The sequence below is a fragment of the Pezoporus occidentalis genome, unplaced genomic scaffold (assembly GCF_034315485.1).
Source record: "Pezoporus occidentalis ecotype Australia unplaced genomic scaffold, CSIRO_AGI_Poc_V1 ctg78, whole genome shotgun sequence".
Classification (NCBI taxonomy): domain Eukaryota; kingdom Metazoa; phylum Chordata; class Aves; order Psittaciformes; family Psittacidae; genus Pezoporus; species Pezoporus occidentalis.
The window spans coordinates 852,942-873,232 of record NW_026916137.1 but is presented as its reverse complement, the minus strand read 5'-3'; the positions used below and the strand labels follow the sequence as shown (position 1 = coordinate 873,232).

General features: G+C 44.4%; 1 protein-coding gene across 2 annotated transcripts; it reads left to right on the top strand.

Moving 5' to 3' along the window:
• The first annotated feature begins 1,927 nt into the window (after positions 1–1,927).
• Positions 1,928–20,054, top strand: PRDM4 (PR/SET domain 4). Of its 2 annotated transcripts, none has more exons than XM_062602698.1 (11): positions 1,928–2,113; positions 3,649–3,782; positions 4,429–4,614; positions 6,656–7,450; positions 10,816–10,965; positions 12,195–12,313; positions 13,050–13,135; positions 14,292–14,419; positions 14,972–15,286; positions 17,284–17,452; positions 18,848–20,054. In XM_062602698.1, the coding sequence occupies exons 1-11, from the start codon at positions 2,103–2,105 to the stop codon at positions 19,155–19,157; spliced, it is 2,403 nt and encodes an 800-aa protein (XP_062458682.1). In that variant the 5' UTR covers positions 1,928–2,102; the 3' UTR covers positions 19,158–20,054. The 2 variants fall into 2 exon arrangements, with proteins under 2 accessions (XP_062458682.1, XP_062458681.1); XM_062602697.1 differs by having other exon boundaries at positions 12,174–12,313.
• Positions 20,055–20,291: the final 237 nt, after the last annotated feature.

Below are 20,291 nucleotides of genomic sequence, written 5' to 3'. Positions count from 1 at the left end.
ACTCATGTTTGACAGTAGGAAAACACACTCTTATCTGCGTACGATAATATCCAATCTGTCTCATAGGCTCAAAGTATTGCTTTCAGCTCAGACAGTTGAAATAGCACCAGGATTTCAGCACCAGGGCAGTTCTGCACTAGAACTATCATAATTGGCATTAAGGCAAGCTGAGAGCTTGGGATAACCTAGCATTTTGGGACAGAATTGGGATGTACTGAGTATAACTGTGAAGTTGAAAGGATGGCAACTGAAAATGGAAGGTCTCCAGTCATCTCCTACATACTGGGGAATGCAATGTGAAGAGAGAGACTTTTAGGCTTGTAATCATTTGCTGGAGTTTCTAAGATGTGAAATATTAGCACCAACCACGTGAATATGTGGTACTATATACATAAAAATGAAGCATGGATTACCCCCCCCATCACAAGTTTAGTAGTCCCTAAAAACCTGATGACTTGATGAGTTCTTTCCTGACTTGATGAAATATGTTTGTGAGTCAAATCAGATACACTCAGTCATGGTTAGAGGAAGGATTACCTGGCTTAGTGGAGGAGATGTTATAGGGTATGAGGTAAACTAAATAAGGTAATTGTTTTGGTCATGAATGGCAGAGACCTGTATTTACTTTGCCTAAATGTAGTTCTCTATAAGTGATAGGCTAAACTAAATACACAGGTCCCAGTAAGTAGCTCCAAATTCTTCTCACTCACCTCAGACATCCAGCTCAGGGTGAGATGAAGCACTCTAAGCAGCAGCCTATTTCTCTCCTTCACCTACTGAAACAGCCTGAAGACCTAGCCTATACAAGGTGTTTTACTTCCTGACAGCTAAAGCCAAATGAGGAGAGCATATTTCCACCCTTAGAAGAACCAATGGGTTTGTACTGAACTGGAATGACCCTTCCAGATCCTACATTTAAGTTCTTTAGATCAAAAGGTAGTGGGCAGAAAAATAACTAAAGTTTCCTCCTGTGCTGACATCCTATCAAGAGATGTCTCATTTAGTAAGGCATTGTAAGTGTCAAGCACGATAAAACTACAGAACCACATTACGGTGTTTCAGGAAACAGCTGTCCACCCAGGCACTTGCGGAACTTGCAGATTGATCCGGGCAGTGTATGTGATGAATATCTTTGTTTCATAGGTGAGAAAGCGAGCTACAAAACCACTTGCACGTATCAAGACATCCCTTTGCAATGTAGCCTTAGCAGGAATTGTACCAACCATAAATCCTAGATAATTGAACAACGGTTGGCGTGCAGAAGGCAGCTGGGGACGTGCAGGCTTACCGTACCAGAGGATATGAACCACAAACCTCTAATGACAGCAGACATGAGGGCGTAATGAGAAAGCAGCGAGAGAGCTGCGACTATTGTGAAGAAAACCAAGAGTTAGCATCGCACCCGTCTGAAAGAGGTAGTGCATGTAACAAGGGCAGGGGGTTTTGGTCAGCAGAGCAGGCCGGGGATTAACGCTTTATGCCGGGGCAGTGCAACCGAGCTGCTCCTCCGGAAAGGGAGAACTACCGTGAACCTGCGCGGCTCCCACCCCAGTGCTGGGAGCAATCCGGAGATAAGGCGGTGGAAGGGGCCGAAGCGCTGCTGAGGTACACCGAAGGCAGGCCTGCCCGGCCTCCAGCACTGTGGCTGGTGCCGAGCCCTGCGGCGGCTGCCAGGGAGTCGGCACGGGCAGTGGTGGGCCGGCGGCTGTCCGGGATGACAAGGAGCCGGGCGGGCCCCGCAGGCACCCTTTCTCCACCCATGACCGAGCCCCGCCGGAGGCGCCGGCCCGGGTGAAGCGCCCGAACTCCGGGGCGGTGGCGCCGCTTCCTGGATGTGGCGCTCGGCGGCGGAAGCGGCCACCGTCCCCCTCCCGCCGCCTCCGCCATCACCGCCTCCCTCTCCCGCCTCCTCCGCCCCGCTCCCCCCTCACCGGTGGCCGGGCCCGCGCCGCTCGCGGCCCCGCCCATGAGGCGGCGACGGCGGTGGCGGTGGTTGCGGCCGGGCCGGGGGCAGGCGCCTGCCCCAGGGGCGGCGGCGGGCCGGGGCTGAGGGCCCTGATGCGGCTGCGGCTGCTCCGCCGCAGGGAGAGGTGCCGGTCTCCATGCACCCCAGGTGAGCGTCCGCCGGGGAGCCGGGGGAGGTGGGCTGGGCGGATACCGGGCACCTCGGGCCTTGCGACGGCGGCGCGCACGTCGGCCGAGGGGCGAGGAGGGGAGGGGGTCCCTAGAGCGTTCAGCCTGTCCTCAGGCCCTGAGGCTTCGTCCCGGGTCTTTCCTACGGGTATCACCACCCTCAGGAGCCGTTTGGGCCAGGGGTGGGGGTATGTGCCTGCCCCGCCGGATAGCAGGACCCCTCGGCGACGTCCTTGTAAAGCTGTCCTGGGTAGAGTGGGGCGGTTGACAAGGGCAGGCTTTGCGATGCGAAAACTGGGCAGAAGCGACATGAAAGTCGGTGACTCCGTTTGTGCGGCTCAGACCTTTGGGTTAACTTGCGTGAGTTTGGTGTATTCGGCTGTTTCTCCAGCGTGAGCGGTACCTTTCCTTGCCCGAGTGTCAACCCGAGTTCCAGCTCTCTGTCGGTACTGCAGAGCTTGGGCCTGCTGATTGCAAGGGGCATGTGAGAGGCTCAGTCAGCGTGGGGTTTTGCTGCTGGGGTTGACCGCAGTGGGGGCAGCCGGCGTTTCTGGCCCAAGGAAATGCTGATGAGAGCTGGTGTGTGGGCAGGAGCACCTGGGTGAGCAGAGCTAAGGCCAGGCAGAGCTTGCAAAGCTTTGACAGGTGAGAGGTGACCGTGTCTCCTCAGTGTCCTCATCCCCATGGATTGGTTCAGGCTGCACGTGCAGCTTGACACCGCAGAGGACAGATGTGCCCCGAGCCCACATGGTTTCTGCCAAGGCTGGGGATTTGGGCTATTGGGCAGCCTGGAATTGTCTGCAGCATTAGAGCCATGCATGTGGTGTATGCCCACTCGAGTAGCTTAAGAGGTTGCAGGCACTCAAGAAAGACTGGTTGGTCACTCTGAAATACAGTGTCATCCATGGTGCCAATTTTTGATGTGGTAGGAGCATGCGATATATCTGCAGAACCAGACTGAGGTAGCCTGTTAAAACTCTGCAGCGGTGACTCTTGTCACTACTGGCCTGGTTTGAACTGGTGGTTCGAATTAGAGGGTTTGTGTCTATTACAAATGTTAAGTGATCTTTCCCACTCCTCTCCCCTAAGGTTTGTTTTTTGAACGTGAATGTGGTGTCCAGAAGTCTTGAAATATAAATCAGATGCCATTGCTCAAATAATTGTGATGTTCAGCTTGCAAATAGATCTGTGTTCACAATACTTCAGTCACAGTAGCTTTGACTACTAGGAGTGAGACTTTCTGGATGGCAAGGAAAAAGTTATGGTCTGATCTGATCTGTCTTTTTGAACTGGCTTTTCAATCCTGGTTATTGCTATCTGATATGATCAATATGTATTGATGTGATCACGGTGTGTGTGGCTGATGTACTTTATGCTTAGCATTCTAAGGCAGAGTTTTTAACGTGTCGGTATCTGATTTTTAGTTTGTTTACTCAGCCCAGTACAGTCAGTAATCAGGACTGCTCTTGCTTCTCTTTCTCTTTTTCCCCTCCCCTCTCTGTTCCCTGCCCTCAGAATGAATGAAATGAACTTGAGTACTGTAGGGATGGACCAGCTGACCTCATCCTCTGTGAGCAATGCCCTGCCGGTCTCGGGGAGTCACTTGGGGTTGTCAGCGTCACCCACTCACAACGCCATACCAGCACCAGGTAATGGGGAAAGCTCCCACAGAGGGTATTGCAGCTCATGCTCAGTGTTTGACTGTCACACAAGTGTTCATAATTAGGTAGCAGTGCTTGCTCTGATAGCAAGTCATGTCTTTATGGCAGGAAATGAGGTGATATGGAAAAGGGTAGACCATAAAACATTGGTGGGCAAAGCAAAAGGGATGTGTGTTTACCAGACTTATGCCTTAATGGGAGTCTCATTTTGTTCTAATGTGGTGGTTTGCACTCTGTGTGGGTAGTAGTATAATCCTTTGAAATATAGACTGCCCCCATCTAGGTCTGACTTCAGTCAAGTGAAAATAATGATTTTTCACCTGTAAAGCAGAACTGCTTTCCTAGCTCTTTTCTTCAGGGGGCTACAGAGACAAAAGTCCATTACAGCTGTGAAGTAGTAGCAGGCCCTACATAATGTACCAAAAAAAGATGTAGCCACATTCAGGCACAACAGCAAGGGATGTCCCTTGGTGTTGTGATGTGATCCTTTCTTCGAAGCTTGCCACCTTACTTTGACAGTACCATATTGTACATCCATAGGAAACTCCCGAGGAATTAGTAACCTCTTTGTTAGCTTGTGTGTTCGTAAATTCAAGTACTTCCACTGGATTTAAATAGGCATTTTCTTTTGCAGGCTTGCCTGTTGCAATTCCAAACTTGGGCCCCTCCTTGAGTTCCTTGCCCTCTGCTCTGTCTCTGATGCTCCCAATGGGTATTGGAGATCGAGGAGTTATGTGTGGTATACCAGAGAGAAACTACACCCTACCTCCACCACCATACCCTCACCTGGAGAGCAGCTATTTCAGACACATTCTACCTGGTAAGTAGTGCGATGCTGATGGGTGGGAAGAGCAATATAAATTTAATTAAGAGCTACCTGTTTCTGTCCTGAAGCAGGTGAGACTGATTATTTTGCAGAGCTGTAAATTCCCTGAGTTTGTCTGGAGTCTGTTGTGTCATTTACACACCTTTATTTTCAGGTCTCTATTGCTATACATGTGTATGAATTGTAGGTAATTTTCTACTGACACCTGACCTCTTATCACTCCTCCTGCTGCTTTGTTTTAAAGATTAACAAAAAACAAAGCATGCCTGTTTTGTACCTTAGATGGCTTGTAGTTTGAAAGCTGTTTCTTTTATTTTTCTCCTGTAGTCTGAAGCCATACTTAATATGTGCATAACAGTAGGTTGCAGTAGTTCAGAGGTGAAAAAGAGCAAGCCATCAGCTGAGGAGTTAGGGCATTTTCCCTCCCGTTTAGCCTATGACATAATTCTCTTTATTTTTGGTCAAGGTTGATTTTCAAAGGCCTAACACACTGATTTCTATCTTGAGTCCTGTCTCACATGTGCTTTAGAGTATAAATGCAGAATTTTATTTCTGTGAAGACAGAAGTCTGAGCTTTAAAGTAGTCCTTATTTTGGTTTGTGGCTAAGATTGACAGGGTGGAAGGGAGTAGATAAATGTCTTCAAGGTCACCCAGTGAGTGTTGTTAGTTCAGCCTAGGTTAGGAAAAGAAATATAGCAGCCCAGATTTCATCCAACTAGTGTTAACTAGTGGCTGAACTCAGCAGCTGTTTAGGAGTAACCTTTCCTACTGCATTACATGCCAGCCCATTTTGTGGGCAAAGCGTAGAAGAGGTGACAGTGCATTTAGGGACCAAAGGTATTTGCTATTCTTCTGAGCTGGAATAATTTATGCAGAAATGTGTTTTGGGCTTTTCTGTCAGTCATCTTACTGCTGTCAAGGATCCTTCTTTTTCAGGCCTTTTTCAAGGCAGCATTGCATGTAGAAATAGTTCATGTAGCTGGTTAAATTCAACTGTCCACTTCTTGGCTTAGCCACTTTTAATGGGATGATGCTGTAGAAGGAGTATCCATGCATGCATCCTTGTAATAATGGACATGTTTGAATGGAAAATTTTTACATAACAAATGGCTGGTAGGGTTCAAGGCCAAAAAGAAATGTGCTGACTCAGATCTTGCAGAATCTGCAAAATCCATCTCTGCCACTGCTGTTTACTTGAATGTGCTGATGTATTTCTTCCAAAGATTTTTTTTTTTCCAGCTTTATCCAACAAGAGAAGTTGGTAGCATGTAAATATAGCTTAGTATATCTTTGTATCTTCAGTTCTAAGGTTGGTTGATGTTGAGAAGCTTTCCAGAATTCGAGAAAAGATGTCAGGGTTTCTGATTTGAATTTAACTGGTCTGTTGTTTCAGGAGAAATAGCATACTTTACACATAAGGAAAGAGAGCAGATTACTCACAATACCTTTGAGAGACCTTATCTTGGTGCTTCAGAATTGTAGTTGATGATCTCTGAGATGGACAGTTGTGTCACTTTAGTCATAGAGGAAGGAAGTAGTCATTGTTAAATACCTAAGCAAAAAAGGATGTATCATGGCGAACTGTTTCTATTTCTAGCAAAGATGAACCTAAGATTATCAGATAGTAGATTCCTATAGCAGTCCTTCATCCTTCGTGAGCTGTTTCTTAAGAATGAAAAATTATGCCTAAAATGTGAACAACTTCTTTCTAATTCAGTCTTTGTACTGAAGAGCCTGGGTTAAATGCTGCCAGAAGCTTGGCTCTTCAGGGTTTGACAAATAACTAGAGACTTGCCGTGTTGCATGGAAGCTCTGTATTTGTTTCAAATGATACTTTGACAAGAGTGTTGGGTTGGCATATGTTTGTGAGCCATGTTTTAGAATTAGTGGTTTTTAATTGGGCGCAATGTAAAGAACATGTCTTAAAGGAGCTAGTTCTTAAAATACTGTGCTGCGATGGTGGGGTATTTTTGTTCAAGATTTGAAAACCAGTGTTATCTCACTCTCTTCTCTTTCCTCCTCTCATTCTGTCAGGTATTTTATCTTACTTGGCTGACAGACCTCCGCCTCAGTACATCCATCCTAACACTATAAATGTGGATAGCAATCCAGCACTGTCAGTCCCCAGCAATCCCTCAGCCCTAGATCCCTACCAGCCCAGTGGAACTGTGGGGCTGGAACCAGGGATTGTCTCCATGGACTCCCGCACAGTGAACACCCATGGTGCTCAAAATCTGCACCCTAGTGACGGCCATGAGGTAGCTCTGGATACTACAATCACTATGGAGAGCGTATCGAGGGTCACCAGCCCCATCTCTACGGATGGGATGGCAGAGGAACTTACCATGGATGACGTAGCTGGGGATCATTCACAGATCCCAAATGGCTCCCGGAGCCATGAACCTTTAACCGTAGACACGGTGGGGAGTAACTTGACATCGGACCCTGTGGGACACGGCGGTGTCATTCCCATTCACGGTAGCACTTTGGAACTGCCTGTCGTCATGGAGCCTGACCACATGGCTGGGCGGGTGGCAGGAATACCGGACAGCACACTAAATGACTCCATTCATACTGTGGCCATGAGCACCAACTCTGTGAGTGTGGCGCTCTCTACCTCACACAACCTAGCTTCTCTGGACTCGGTAGCCTTGCACGAAGTGGGCCTCAGCCTTGAGCCAGTGGCAGTCTCTTCCATGAATCAGGAAGTAGCCATGGGCCCAAGTCATGTGGATGTGTCTGCAGACAATCTTGCCTTCGTACCATCCTCTCTGCAAATGGAAGACTCCAATTCGAACAAGGAGAACATGGCAACCTTGTTTACCATATGTGAGTGGGCATTTCCTGCTTTCTTGGGGTGGGGTTTCTTACGCAGCTGTTGTCTGGTGGGATGGCATGACTCTTGTTGCTAGTATGAAAGATTTCTGGTTGAAGAAATTTAGTTATTTAGCAAGTCCACGAAACTTGGAACATCTGCAGTGGCAGATTAACCATGCTGAAACGACAGTATTTGGAAGTGGACTTAATAGGGTGTTTTAGTGTCGTTCTTTCTGTATCCATCTCCCATATTGCCTTGAGGTTGGAAGCTGAGTTTTTTATGAACCTTTAGCCTTTTGTGGTATGCTGATATTACCCTTTGCAATAAGTCTTTTTTTTTTTTAAAGTCACATCACAAATTACTCTTCTTGCTCCATTGAAAAAATAATAAACGCCACCAAAAGCCACACATTTCATCAAGTTGGTATAATTGTTTGAGTATGATGTTATTATTAAACTATGAACAATCATCATGAAAATGATGTTGTCAACAGGACCTGCTGGGAAAAATTGCAGAGAGGGAGGGAAGTTTAAATATTTCCAGTTATTCTTATCAAAAGACTTCAGTCCAGAGGTTAATTGATCTCCTAAGAAGAGAGGAATACTGGACATCACATTCATTCAGTCCTGACATCATTCAAAGAGTGGTGCTGGAGAACTGCAAAGTTCTCATTTGGTGGGACAGAGATTTGAACTTCCACCCATGGTGTGTCTGGCTTCCTGCCACTGAATCATAGAATCAGGTTGGAAAAGACCTTTAAGATTATTGAGTCCAACCTTTACCCCAGTACTGCCAAGGCCACCACTAAATGATGTCACTGAGGGCCTCACCTACATGTTTTTTAAACACTTTCAGGAACAGTGATTCCACTACTGCCCTGGGCAGCCTGTTCCAATGCTTGATCACTCTCTTGGTGAAGAAGTGTTTCCTAGTGTCCAGTCTGAACATCCCTGGCCCAGCTTGAGGTTGTTACCTCTTGTCCTATTGCTTGTTACTTGAGAGAAGAGACTGCGTAAGGCCAGCTTTTATATTCAGTTTTGTTAGTTGTGGTGGCATTGCTGAGTGCTGAGCCTTGTGACAAGCTTTGCCTGGAGAACATTTCTTACGGAATGGAAAGAAAGAGTGCCTTGGTTAGCAATGCTTGAGGTGCAGTTTAGTGCAGAGTGAATTTGAATTAAAACTTGTATTCTGTGGGATTCCTAGAGGAAGAGTTTTACAGTTGATGCAGTCCGAAATTCTTACATACATCTGTTGCATGTTGAACAAATAATGGTCAAAATACTGTGATATCTAACATGTTCATGATGAAATCACTTCTTTTTTTTTACCTAAGTGAGATTCAATGTGCCAGCCTATTGTCACTATGCATAAACAGTCCTGTTTCCCAGATGATGGTCCCCATTGGTAGGATGTTACAGCAGCTGTTGCATGCCTGCTACTTTCATGGGATTTGCAAAACAGGTCTTTGACTTGGAAAGGTTTAAATTTTAACTTTTTGTTGTTGGTTTTAAACTTCTCCTGAATAAAACATGAACTTGTGTCCAGACAAGTGACAGCGAGGAGGAGGAGTTGTTTTAGAGCCTTTTGGTGTTTTTTCTTTATTAAGAAGGCAGGAGTCATGGCCCTTTTCAGAAAGCATTTTACCCTGTTCCTGAGCAGGAAGGAAACAGTGTGCCTTTGCTACAGTCCTAAATGTTTCTGAAACTTTTAAGTAGCTCTTTCTTTGATCTTGGCTTAGAGTTCTGTGCACCCAAATCAGAGAAGTAATCACTGTGATTTTTATTTTTTTTTTTAATTTATTTTTATTTACTATTTGGCAAGGGCAGAAGTGGAAAGGAAATGGTGTGTTTTTTTTGCTTCCTGTAAAATGTTAGGATTTTTTCTTTTTCAACTTATTAAAAATGTATGAATCCTTAAGTCTTTCTATCAGGAGGGGTCAGATGCCTGGAACTTGCTTTACTTCCTTTTTGCCTCTCTCTGGGGCTAGACCTCTCCACAGAGCTGTAGTCGTGTGTGCTAGGCAGTGCTTAAAAACAGCGGGTCCAGGTAGTGTTTCTCATTAGTCAGGTCTGGCTGTTGTTGCTGTACTCCTACATGTCATCTATGCACATGAAGCAATGCTTGTGTAAGCCCTACCTAATAATTTTCTGAGTACCTTCCTATCTGTAACTGTGTAGCTGCTCAAACTGTGCGTTGTATGGGGACAGTCTATGGTACTCTGATGTATGAAGGGGTTGTCCCAAAAAGCTCTTTGAACAAATAATAATGGAGCTGCTGTTTCTGCTCGCTGAAGGCTACTTCTGTGGTAGGTCTTTATAGTGAAGTTGGAGCATCAAGAGGCTAAAGAAGGTCTTTGTGGAGATCTTGCTTAATTAGCTGAGCGTCTTTCCTCGGAAAAAGAATGATTTATCAGGAGGGTGGTTGCTGAATAGGTGTTGGTTGTTCCATTCATAGAGAATTAAAATGGCATATTTTTTCTAGATGAGAGCATTTTATGCTGTGCTTTTTCCTGAATTTATTAGATCTGTTAGAGGACTTCTGGAGGTTTACTTTTCAGCAGTACTTATTGCTGAGTGATAGATTGGAAAGTGATTTTTCTTGGGCTTTTGTTTTTGTTCTATTCAGTGGCATCCCTCAGAGGTATACTGTATGAGTGTAGTGCAGTGAGTCCTTCAAAAGCAGCACTGAGGTCAGTTTTTTGCTGCCATGAATATTTGCACTTTGTCTGAATTTAAATGGAGATAAGGGGATTTGTACATTCAAATTAGACAAAGTTTAGCAGGAAGACTTTACTGTCCCTTTGCAGGAATATTCTTGAGGTTCTACATGCAAGAAAACTCGTGTGTTCCTGGTAAATTCCAAAACCATAACCAGATAGAAAGTGTTTGGCTTGGATTTTTTTGGCAATAAAGGTCATTTCACTTGTGGTCAGAAAGTGGCTCTTTCATCATCAGCATTACTTCCAATTCTTGGGAGACTACCATCCACTTTGCCGTAGTTTTTATGAAGTGTGGACTCTGTCCCATTGCTAGATTGCCCCAAGCAGGGATAACTGAGAATAGAGGTGATTAATCTGCCATTGGGAAAGTCAGTGGAGATCCTCACATTTGATCTGAATTGGATATGAACGATGACATGGGTGACATGTCTGTCAGTGCCCATCTGTAATAGTATGCTTTGTATTCTTCTGAGTAAAAGCTAGTCTGTCCTGGTTTACTGGTTTTACACTAGTAGAGCTGACAAGTTAAACCACATGGAAGCAGCCTGTGGCAGGAGCGCAGCTGAAGATTCTGATAAGATGAATGGGAGGAACCTGACTGCACTGTCAGGGTTGTTGCATCTTTTTAATCCCTGTTGTCCCTTCCCCTCCCTGCAGGGTGTACACTGTGTGACAAGGCGTATCCATCAGACTGCCCAGATCATGGGCCCGTCACCTTTGTCCCTGACACCCCAATAGAGAGCCGAGCCAGGCTTTCTCTCCCTAAGCAGCTCGTCCTCCGGCAGTCCATCATGGGAGCTGAAGCGGGTAAGAATCAGATTACTCTGTATTTCTATGCAGCCGTTTAAAATACACTCACTGCCTGAAATCCAAAACCACAGGGATTTTAATGTGGGAAAGAAATAATGCAATAGAGAGGTGGTTCCCTCTTCTCTAATCACCCTTACATTGTGAAGAGCTTCTTGTCCTCTCATTACTGCTTGGACTTCAGCTAGACTCTAGGCATGCTACCATACTGTTACTGAAATACTTCATAAGGTCAAGCACAAGCAAGGTACAGTGTTTATTTTTATCACACTAAGCAGCCTGGGCACAGCTTTAATGAGCAAACATTACAGCAGTTGCAGTTTGGGGGAAGATAAGTTATAAATAATGGAGGAGATTTCTGTCTGCTTGTTCATCAGCCTGGATTGCTACCTGGGGGTCTTCTGGATGCTCTCATTGTAGTATTGATCACAAGTGCCTCTTTTTTGTTTGTTTGTTTTCTTTTTCTCCCCTTATTTACATTTGGCATGTAGACTGTGACCTTGTCATTGGATGTGGACCTTGTTACTGTATTTCACGCCACTGTCACCTGGAAATCGAAGAGTACAGTGCAATACCCTAAGGATCTGAAGCCTAGAGGAGAATGTGATTATTGGCTTGCTTAGTGATGCTGCTTGTTGAGAGTAGATTACATCTTTTCAAGATGCACTAGTTTCCAGTTTATTCTTAAAAGCTATTCAGTGTATTCATGTAGACCGACATACATATATATATATAAATGTTTAATAATAAATAATATACACGCAGGAATCCCTCTGCCCATGACAGAAATACAGCTGCCTCTGGGGAGAAATGCAGAAGCTGCTTAACAATGCCCAGCAACAATTCTGGAAATTCCTGGGGATTAGGTAGGCGAAATGTAGTTACTGAAACTAGTATTTTCTGCTTCTGCAGAAAGTGCCATGAAAACCTGAGTTGGTACCAGTGGCTAGGATCTTAGTTTTATAGCTTACTGAAAAGTAAATTACTTGCTTTTGACAAACAAAATAAACATTTGTAATTAGAACAAAGCGGCTCCCAATAGCGTCATGTGGTGGTGGTGGTTCTTGTCTCTGCCTTAGGTGTGTTTTACATGTGAAGTAGAAGCTTTGATGATCTTCTGCCTAGATATTACCCCTGGAGCATTATCTCATAAACCTCCTACCTCCTTGTTATGCATTATTAGTTGTTTAAGTAATTGATTTCTGCAGATTTTGGTCTTCTACTGATAGGTGTGTGGACACGAGAAACCATTCCTGTAAGAACTTGTTTTGGACCTTTGATCGGGCAGCAGAGCCATTCTCTGGAGGTGGCAGACTGGACAGACAAAGCAGCTAGTCACATCTGGAAGGTCAGCAGATGTTGCATCTCATAGAGCCTGCAGGCATGCCTTTATCTCGTGAAAGTCACCACATGACACATCAGATTTAACATTATCTTCCTTGTCAAGAATCAAATTTAATGCAGTTTGATTGTTTAATACTTTGCATCAGCATAGCAGAGTTGTATACTGTGTAATACACTGGTAATCAATTCTGAAGAACAACAAACATCTTTTCTTTTAAAAGGCTGTATGTGGTTTCCAGTATTTGTGTGCAGTTGCAGTAGAGATTGAATATGAATTACTGGGTAGCACTTGTTTTGTATCCTTGTTTATTGAAAGTTCCCCCAGGTGATGAATGATTTGTTTTAGGAAGGCTGCTTTAAAGCTTTTCTTTCCCCCATCGTTTCATGTTCAGAAAGTAAAATTGATCTATATAAATAAAACATGTACTGTTTGCTCAGATATTATTATTCACAAGATTTTGCTTGTAAGAAAAGAAACCAAATACATTTCTGCTGGAGCTAAAGGTGGTGTGTAGGAAGGATGCTGATAAACAGTTTTTCTAACCTCCTGGATAGTAGAGAGGTCAAGATTCCTGTGGGAAGGGAAAGTGAGAACAGGGCTGTGGTCTTTGCAATTGCAATGGAGACCTCTTGGCTTGTTCTAGATAAACATATCTTCTCTTAAAGAAAGAAGCTGGCTTTCACTGCATTTCTTGCTGTGTTTTGTCCTAAGAAAGATTGCATTTGTTTTTTCCTGGTAGATCTACCACAATGGTGTCCTGGAGTTCTGCATCATTACAACTGATGAAAATGAATGTAACTGGATGATGTTTGTACACAAAGCCAGGTGAGAACCACCTGTACTGTGCTGAGTACCTTTGAGTCTGAGCTGTGGGCTCATAGGAGGATGTGCTGGAGAATGTACACTGCTGCACTGACTGCCCAAAAGGGTAATGAGCTTGGGACCAGGGGACCTTCCCTTCAGGAGTTATACAGGCATCTTGGACTGGTGGGGAGAATGAAACAGAGCACCCAGTGGAGAATGTTACAGGGGAGCCAGTACACATGCTGTAGTAAAACAGCCCCAAACCTGTCCACGAACTTTTGTTCTCTTGTTCTAAAGCTTTAAACCGGCTTCTTTTTATACTGGCTTACTGTGTATTAGCTTGTTTACTGCCTTCGCTCTGTCCCATTCCTTTTGGATACATCTGTGAAGTTGATATTGATTGTATTTTTTTATTTTAATAATTTATCAACAAAGCGTTCCTGGGTTCTTTTGGCCAAGTTCCAGGCTCTTACAGCACACAAGAACTGTCCTTTTCAGTCTTTCTGGAGCCTGCAGTGAAACCTATCCAGTACTGCTCCATATATAGTCCACTGGGAGGCTTTCCTCTTGCTCTGTGACACGAGTACGTTTTCCCTGCTATTAATTTCATTGCTCCTATATGTAGGAGTCAAGAACTTAATGCTTGATCTACCATTGCAGTGGGGCAAAGCTTTGCTGGTTTCAGGTACTGGGAACAAATATGTGCAAAAAAGAGCTTCAGAAGATGAGTTACCACATCTTGGAAATGCTTTTCAAGAGTTATTTTTGAAGACAATTTTGCTTTAAGACTTTACTGATATTTATTTCTCCCTCATGTGTTATCTGTTTCTTAAGGGGGTTAATGTTTTTTATATATATATTTTTGTAGTTCCTTAAGAGATCATAAAGTCTCCTCTCTCAACCCACTTCAGTGTGTATTAATAATTTTCTCAGCAAGATACCACAGTGCTGCGAAAAATACATCATTTAGTGAAACAGATTGGCTCTCAAGGTCCAGTTTTCTTTTACTTTCCTTTAATAAGCAAGGACAGAAGTGACAGACATGAAGGGGTTTATGTCCTGACAAGCACTGAGGTTCTCTTATTACCTACTTGTAGGAATTTCTTTTTTTTTTTTTTTTTCTTTGCAAGTCATCATTTCTGGAGGGTTTTTTTCATAACACTCATTATTGCCACAGGAACCGGGAAGAGCAGAATCTCGTAGCTTATCCTCATGATGGAAAGATTTACTTTTGCACCTCTCGGGACATCCCACCTGAACACGAGCTTCTCTTTTATTACAGTCGGGACTACGCACGACAGCTTGGTAAGTAAGGACGCATCTTTGTTGGCTTTGCAGGGAGTACTTGGCTTGAGTTCCCTTTTCGTGCCATCTCTGGGCACTGTGACTTGGGAGTACCTTTTGTTCCTTCTCAGTTACTAGTGATGCACATCATAGTTTCCTTTTCTATTCCATGACTACAGGAGTACCATCATCTGAAAGAAATATTTCACTATCTAATTCCACTGATAGGAGTAAAAGACTGCCATTTCAAAGAAAAAAGGGTTGTTTTTCTTCTGTTCATCCATCTGGTGCTAAAGGAGTTTTGCTAGCTGAAGATTTTCCCATCCTCCCGTATCTGTGCTTATGATAATGTAGGTTTGGTGGAGCTGTGCTCAAAACCATTCCAAAGTTTGGCCCCCCAAAACATTAGAAATGGCCTACCTAAAAGTGCTGAAAAGGAAGCATCAGAGCTGAGAGGAACAGGGCTGAAAATCTCTGCAGCTGGTTTTGTTACCGCAGACTAAGTGGTAACATGGATCTCACTCTGTTAGGCCTTGCTGTGCCTCATTAAGAGTGATGCCTTTGTGCCCAAAGGTGTACCTGAACATCCGGACGTGCACATCTGCCACTGTGGAAAGGAATGCGCCTCCTATGCGGACTTCAAGGCCCATTTGAGCAGCCATATTCACAGCCACCTTCCCAGTCAGGGGCACAGCAGCAGCCACGGAGCAGGCCATGGCAAGGAAAGGAAGTGGAAGTGCTCCATGTGTCCCCAGGCTTTCATCTCCCCATCCAAGCTCCATGTCCATTTCATGGGGCACATGGGCATGAAGCCACACAAGTGTGATTTCTGTAGCAAAGCTTTCAGTGATCCTAGCAACTTACGGACACACCTCAAGATACACACAGGTAAGGGCTGGGGACTTTAAATAGAGATGCGTCTGCTAGTAAAACACTGGGGCAGGGCTTTCTCTGTCTGATCCTTTGGCCAGTTGTCGGGGCATAGCTTGTGCCTATAAATCTAAGCTCTAAGAAACATAAAATTGTAGAATGTTTTGGGTTGGAAGGGACCTTTAAAAATCATTTAGTCCAACTCTCCTGCCTATGCAGAGACACCTTCCACTAGACCAAGTTGCTCCAAGTGCTGTCCAACCTGGCCTTGAACACTGCCAGGGATGGGGCAGCCACAGCTTCTCTGGGCAACCTCTTCCAGTGTCTCATCACCCTCACTAAAAAAATGTCTTCTTTATGTCAAACCTAAATTTCTCTACTTTGTTTAAAGCCATTGCCCCTTGTCCTGTCATTATAGGCGTTGGTATAAAGTCTGAGATCTTTCCCCTCTTTCCTATCTGAACTGTTTTTTATCTTAAGATAATGGCACAAGACTTGAAATTGGTGACTCGGGGGTGAGACTGATGTGTATAAGGGTCAGTCAGTCACTCATCAAAACTGAAGTTGGAACATGCTGTTGACTTCTGTGGGCATTTGGGTATCACTAGAGCCTTTGGGGATAAAGGGAGAGTTGCCAGCAGATCAGTGAATGAGCATTAAAAGAGCTTAAACAGTGAAAGATTTTTCATCTGTGTGAGAAGAAATACAAAAAGCATGGATATAGCACAGTGTGAGGATAGGAAGAAGGTGAAGGTCAAGTACAGGCTAGCAATAGTGTGCATTTTTTTGCCTCCTTTTTTCAGTAAGGTTGAAACAGCTATTGGGAATCACAGATTGGAAACAAAACTGGGAGTTCAGTGCACTTGAGTCAAGCACAGGAAGCTGTGGGCACAGCAGTGAGGAGTTTTAATAAACTGATCAAGTACAAATGTGGTATACACAACCACAGAATACTCAGTGGGAGAGGGAGTCTAGTGATATTCAAACTGAGTATGAATGCAGTGGTGTGTAGGGGTTTTCTGGCAAAGAATAATGGAAGAACTACAGGTAAGTGGGAAAATGGGATAAAACACAGAAGTTACCAGAGAGCCAGTGAGCTTTGTACCTGTGTTTGTTACATAAGAGAACTTGTTTTTCTAGACAAAGGCAATGCAGTGCATCAAATGTTGTTGGGCTCCAGTAAGGCATCAGATACTGTTCCAGTGGGAAATCAGTGGAGATAGGGATGTACTACTGTACAGTAACTAGATGGCTACCATGGCTACTATTAAAAGGGAGGCTACCATTATTTTTCCTCAAGAATTCATCTTGGATAAGCCTGGTCTTTTTAAGTGCTTGCCTCAGTCTCTTTGCGGGAAAAATTACAAGCTTACTGGTGATGTTTTGTTATGCAGAACATGCCAGGGAGGCACAGATCGTGTAGGCAAGAATCGGAAAGTCTGTCTTATGGGAAAGGCTGGCTGACCACATGCACTGGAGGAATCGGTATTTAGAAGGACCAATAAGGATGCATAACTGCATCTCATGAAGGGCTCGGTGGTTTGAAACAGTAGTATCAAGTGGGGCTTTTGGCTTGGGGACATGGGCTAGGGGATGAAAAGCTTTGGGAATGATGAAGTCAGATGCACAGGACACTGACAGATAATGGGAACAGGTTGCCCAGAGAAGCTGTGGCTGCCCCATCCTTGGCAGCTCCACGGCCAGGCTGGATGGGGCCTGGAGCAGCCTGGTCTAGTGGAAGGTGTCCCTGCCTGTGGCAGGGGCTTGGAACTAAATGAGTTTGAAAGTCCCTTCCAAACTAAACCATTCTATGATTCCATGCCTGGGTTTTGCATAACTAAATCTAGACTGTATGGTGAATCTAAAGGAACTGCAGGAGGAAACAGGTCCTGTTCACAACAGATCTGCTTTTTTTCAGGGTAAAATGTGTTTCTGGGAAGTGGTCAGGCTTGTTTGCTTACTGTATTTCTTGGGACACTGACTGTCAGTTTGTGGGTGTACATATGCAATCCTAGGGCAGAAGAATTACCGCTGTACCCTCTGTGACAAGTCGTTCACCCAGAAGGCTCACCTGGAATCGCACATGGTCATCCACACTGGGGAGAAGAACCTCAAGTGCGATTACTGTGAAAAGCTGTTCATGCGGAGGCAAGACCTAAAGCAGCATGTACTCACTCACACGCAGTAAGTGATCCCACAGGATGCATTGGACTTGGCCAGTGCAATATATAATGAAGCTGGACAGTCTGAGAGAGAATCTCAAGTTTGCAAATAGTTTGGCCTATGGAGTACAGGCTCATTCTCCGAAATGACAGAGAAGTCAAGGTGGACAAATTTCTTGTTACTGGCTGGAGTTGTCCTGTTCTAGTCTTCACAGTGTTTTAATGACAGTAAATTCCAGACATGCACCTTTTCCTGTGAAATGGCATTTTGGAGTGTTCATCATTTTGGAGAGAGAGGGGGTTAGCTGATTTACATTTAGTTCTCTGCTGAGAATGCAACCCCAATCATAGATCATACAAATCAAAATCATAAAACTCCTCAATGTTATCCTAACTGGTTTGCACCTGGGGTGGGGTGCAGCCATTCCCACCTTTTACCTCCCCCCCAGGTCTCATACATGCACCTCGTCTCCTGCTCCTCCTGCAGGGAGATGTCCATGGTCAGGGCAGATCCCTACCCACAGGTCCTCCTACTCCGGACCTACAGGTCTTCCCCTGCCCCTCAGCTCTCTGCCAGGCCAGATCTTTCCTTCTGCTGTGAGGTTTTTCCATCCTGCTTTGTTACTCCCAAGACAAGGTCTTCCCTTAAAGGCTGTTCACCCAAAGCCATTCATTTTGCTTACTTTGTTTTCAGCATCTGTTTGTTGTACTCGCTTGGAATTGATTGTTACTTCTTTAATGCTGCCTAGGAGACAGGATAGTACAGCTAGCATGAGTGAGGGGCAGACAGACAGTCTTGCTTGGCTGCTTGTTCTTATGCCCAGAGCACTACTGCTGGGAGGTGTTTTGCAGAGTCATCTTCAGAATTTGACTGCTGCAATCTGGTAAGCCTCTGCTTGGCATTTACAGACCGAGGGTTGTTAACACTCGGCAGCTTTGTTTGCTTCATTGTTCTTTCCCTGCCCCCCTGCACCCATTTATGCAGGGTGGGAGGGTAGGAAGGCCGGAGACCAGCCTTTCCACCATGGCAACATTTCTTCCCCTGCCAAAACATGGAGCTCAACCAGAGCTGTGTCTTACTCAACAAACAAACAAACAAAACCCTTGTAGAATTCTTTCTTTTTCAGTTCATCATTGGGAAAGAACAATTGGTCCCAAGCTAGCAGTTAACCTAAAAAGCCAGACTTTTGCCTCAGGGAAGATGGATGTGTGTGTACTGTGTGAGAAAACTGAGCAGTATTTACACTAGTAGCACTGTTATTTTTGGTCTGCTCCTCCTTCAGGTATATTGAAAGTAAGATTTAGGAGTCAGACTGACCCTTTCACCCTTCCTATCACCACCCACCCCGCTATTTAATACAGGAACAGCTGCCTTGTAGCAGGAGCAGACTGTAACTAACTTTATCATGTCTTACAGAGAACGGCAGATCAAGTGCCCCAAGTGTGACAAGCTGTTTCTGAGGACAAATCACCTGAAGAAGCATCTCAATTCACATGAAGGAAAGAGGGACTATGTCTGTGAAAAATGCTCCAAGGCTTATCTAACCAAATATCACCTCACTCGCCACTTAAAAATATGTAAAGGCCCTGCATCCAGCCTGTCAGCCCCAGAGGAGGAAGAGGAAGACGATTCAGAGGAGGAATTAATAGACTCTATAAGGACCGAAGACTGTAGGATTAACAATGGGGTCTATTCAACTGGTGATGCCCTCTCTGGACACAAATGAAGAAAAGCGAGAGGGAAATATCCTTGGATATTGTAACTTGAGAAGGCAAAACACCCTCTTCTTTGTTTTCCCAGTCAACAGCGTATGTCAGATGAGGATTTTTCCTTCTGTTTTTGTCTCCACACTACCACTGCTTATTAAACTGTAGCCAGAACACTGAATGAGAATGGATCATGCACATACAAGTCAAGAGTTGCTAAGAAGGAAATGTGAGGCAAGCAGACTTTTTCACACACACTGTGCATACTTCCTCTTCCAAATCACTCAGATTAATCCATCCAGTGCCGGGATACATGACACACCTTGCATAGCCCTTTGAATAAAGAGCCACAAACCAGAAGAGATGTAGTTGAGTGATTGCAGTGACCTGTAAGCCAAATGTCCTTAGCTGCCAAAGCCATGACAATGAGAGAAATGAACAAAAAATGGTGGTGGCATGTGAGGTATTTTGCTTTTTAATACTTTTTAACTGAAAGATGTGGTTTGGTACAAAGCAAAGACTTAGCAATGTTCAGGTCTCCTTCTTAAAGAAAACCTCAAACAGCTTTGGTTAAAGAAAAAAAAAATCCCATGAAATCAGCAAAAATCAGCATTTGCAGACAAAGCAATTACCCCAGTACAGAAAATCAGACATTGGCTTTCGGAGAAGAGTTACTGCCTCTTCTTGCTCTGGTTCACGAGAACATGGCAGCAGGTGAAGACATAAAGACTGTACAGTAAGGAGGAGGCTTACAGATGCTCAGATGGTGTTTACAGTATATATTACTTCTCATGCTGTAAACCTTGTACCACCTGGAATGATGGGAGGGTTTGCTGCTAACATTATTTATGTAATTAAGATGTATTTTTACTTGGTGGTTTTCCTTTGAAAAAATTAAAAATGTGGCTCTTTTCTAATGGTTTTGAGTTTTTTTTAATATTTACACATTCTTAAGAAAAAGGATCCCATTTGTGATAGTAATGCTAAGAGAAAGAACACAACTTTTTCATCACCTGTACGCTGTATTTCCTAGGGAGATCCCAAAGAATCCCATGATAAATGCATGTTGCTTGCCCTCTGAGATCAGAATGTGAATAAAAAGCTCCAGAAGGACAGGTTGAGGGATTTTGTCTAGTCAAGGGAAAGATGTGTTG

Coding starts and splice junctions, on each gene's coding strand:
- PRDM4 (XM_062602697.1), top strand. Junction 13,136..14,291: donor ATGTTTGTACACAAAGCCAG/GTGAGAACCACC, acceptor TTATTGCCACAG/GAACCGGGAAGAGCAGAATC. Junction 17,453..18,847: donor CATGTACTCACTCACACGCA/GTAAGTGATCCC, acceptor CATGTCTTACAG/AGAACGGCAGATCAAGTGCC.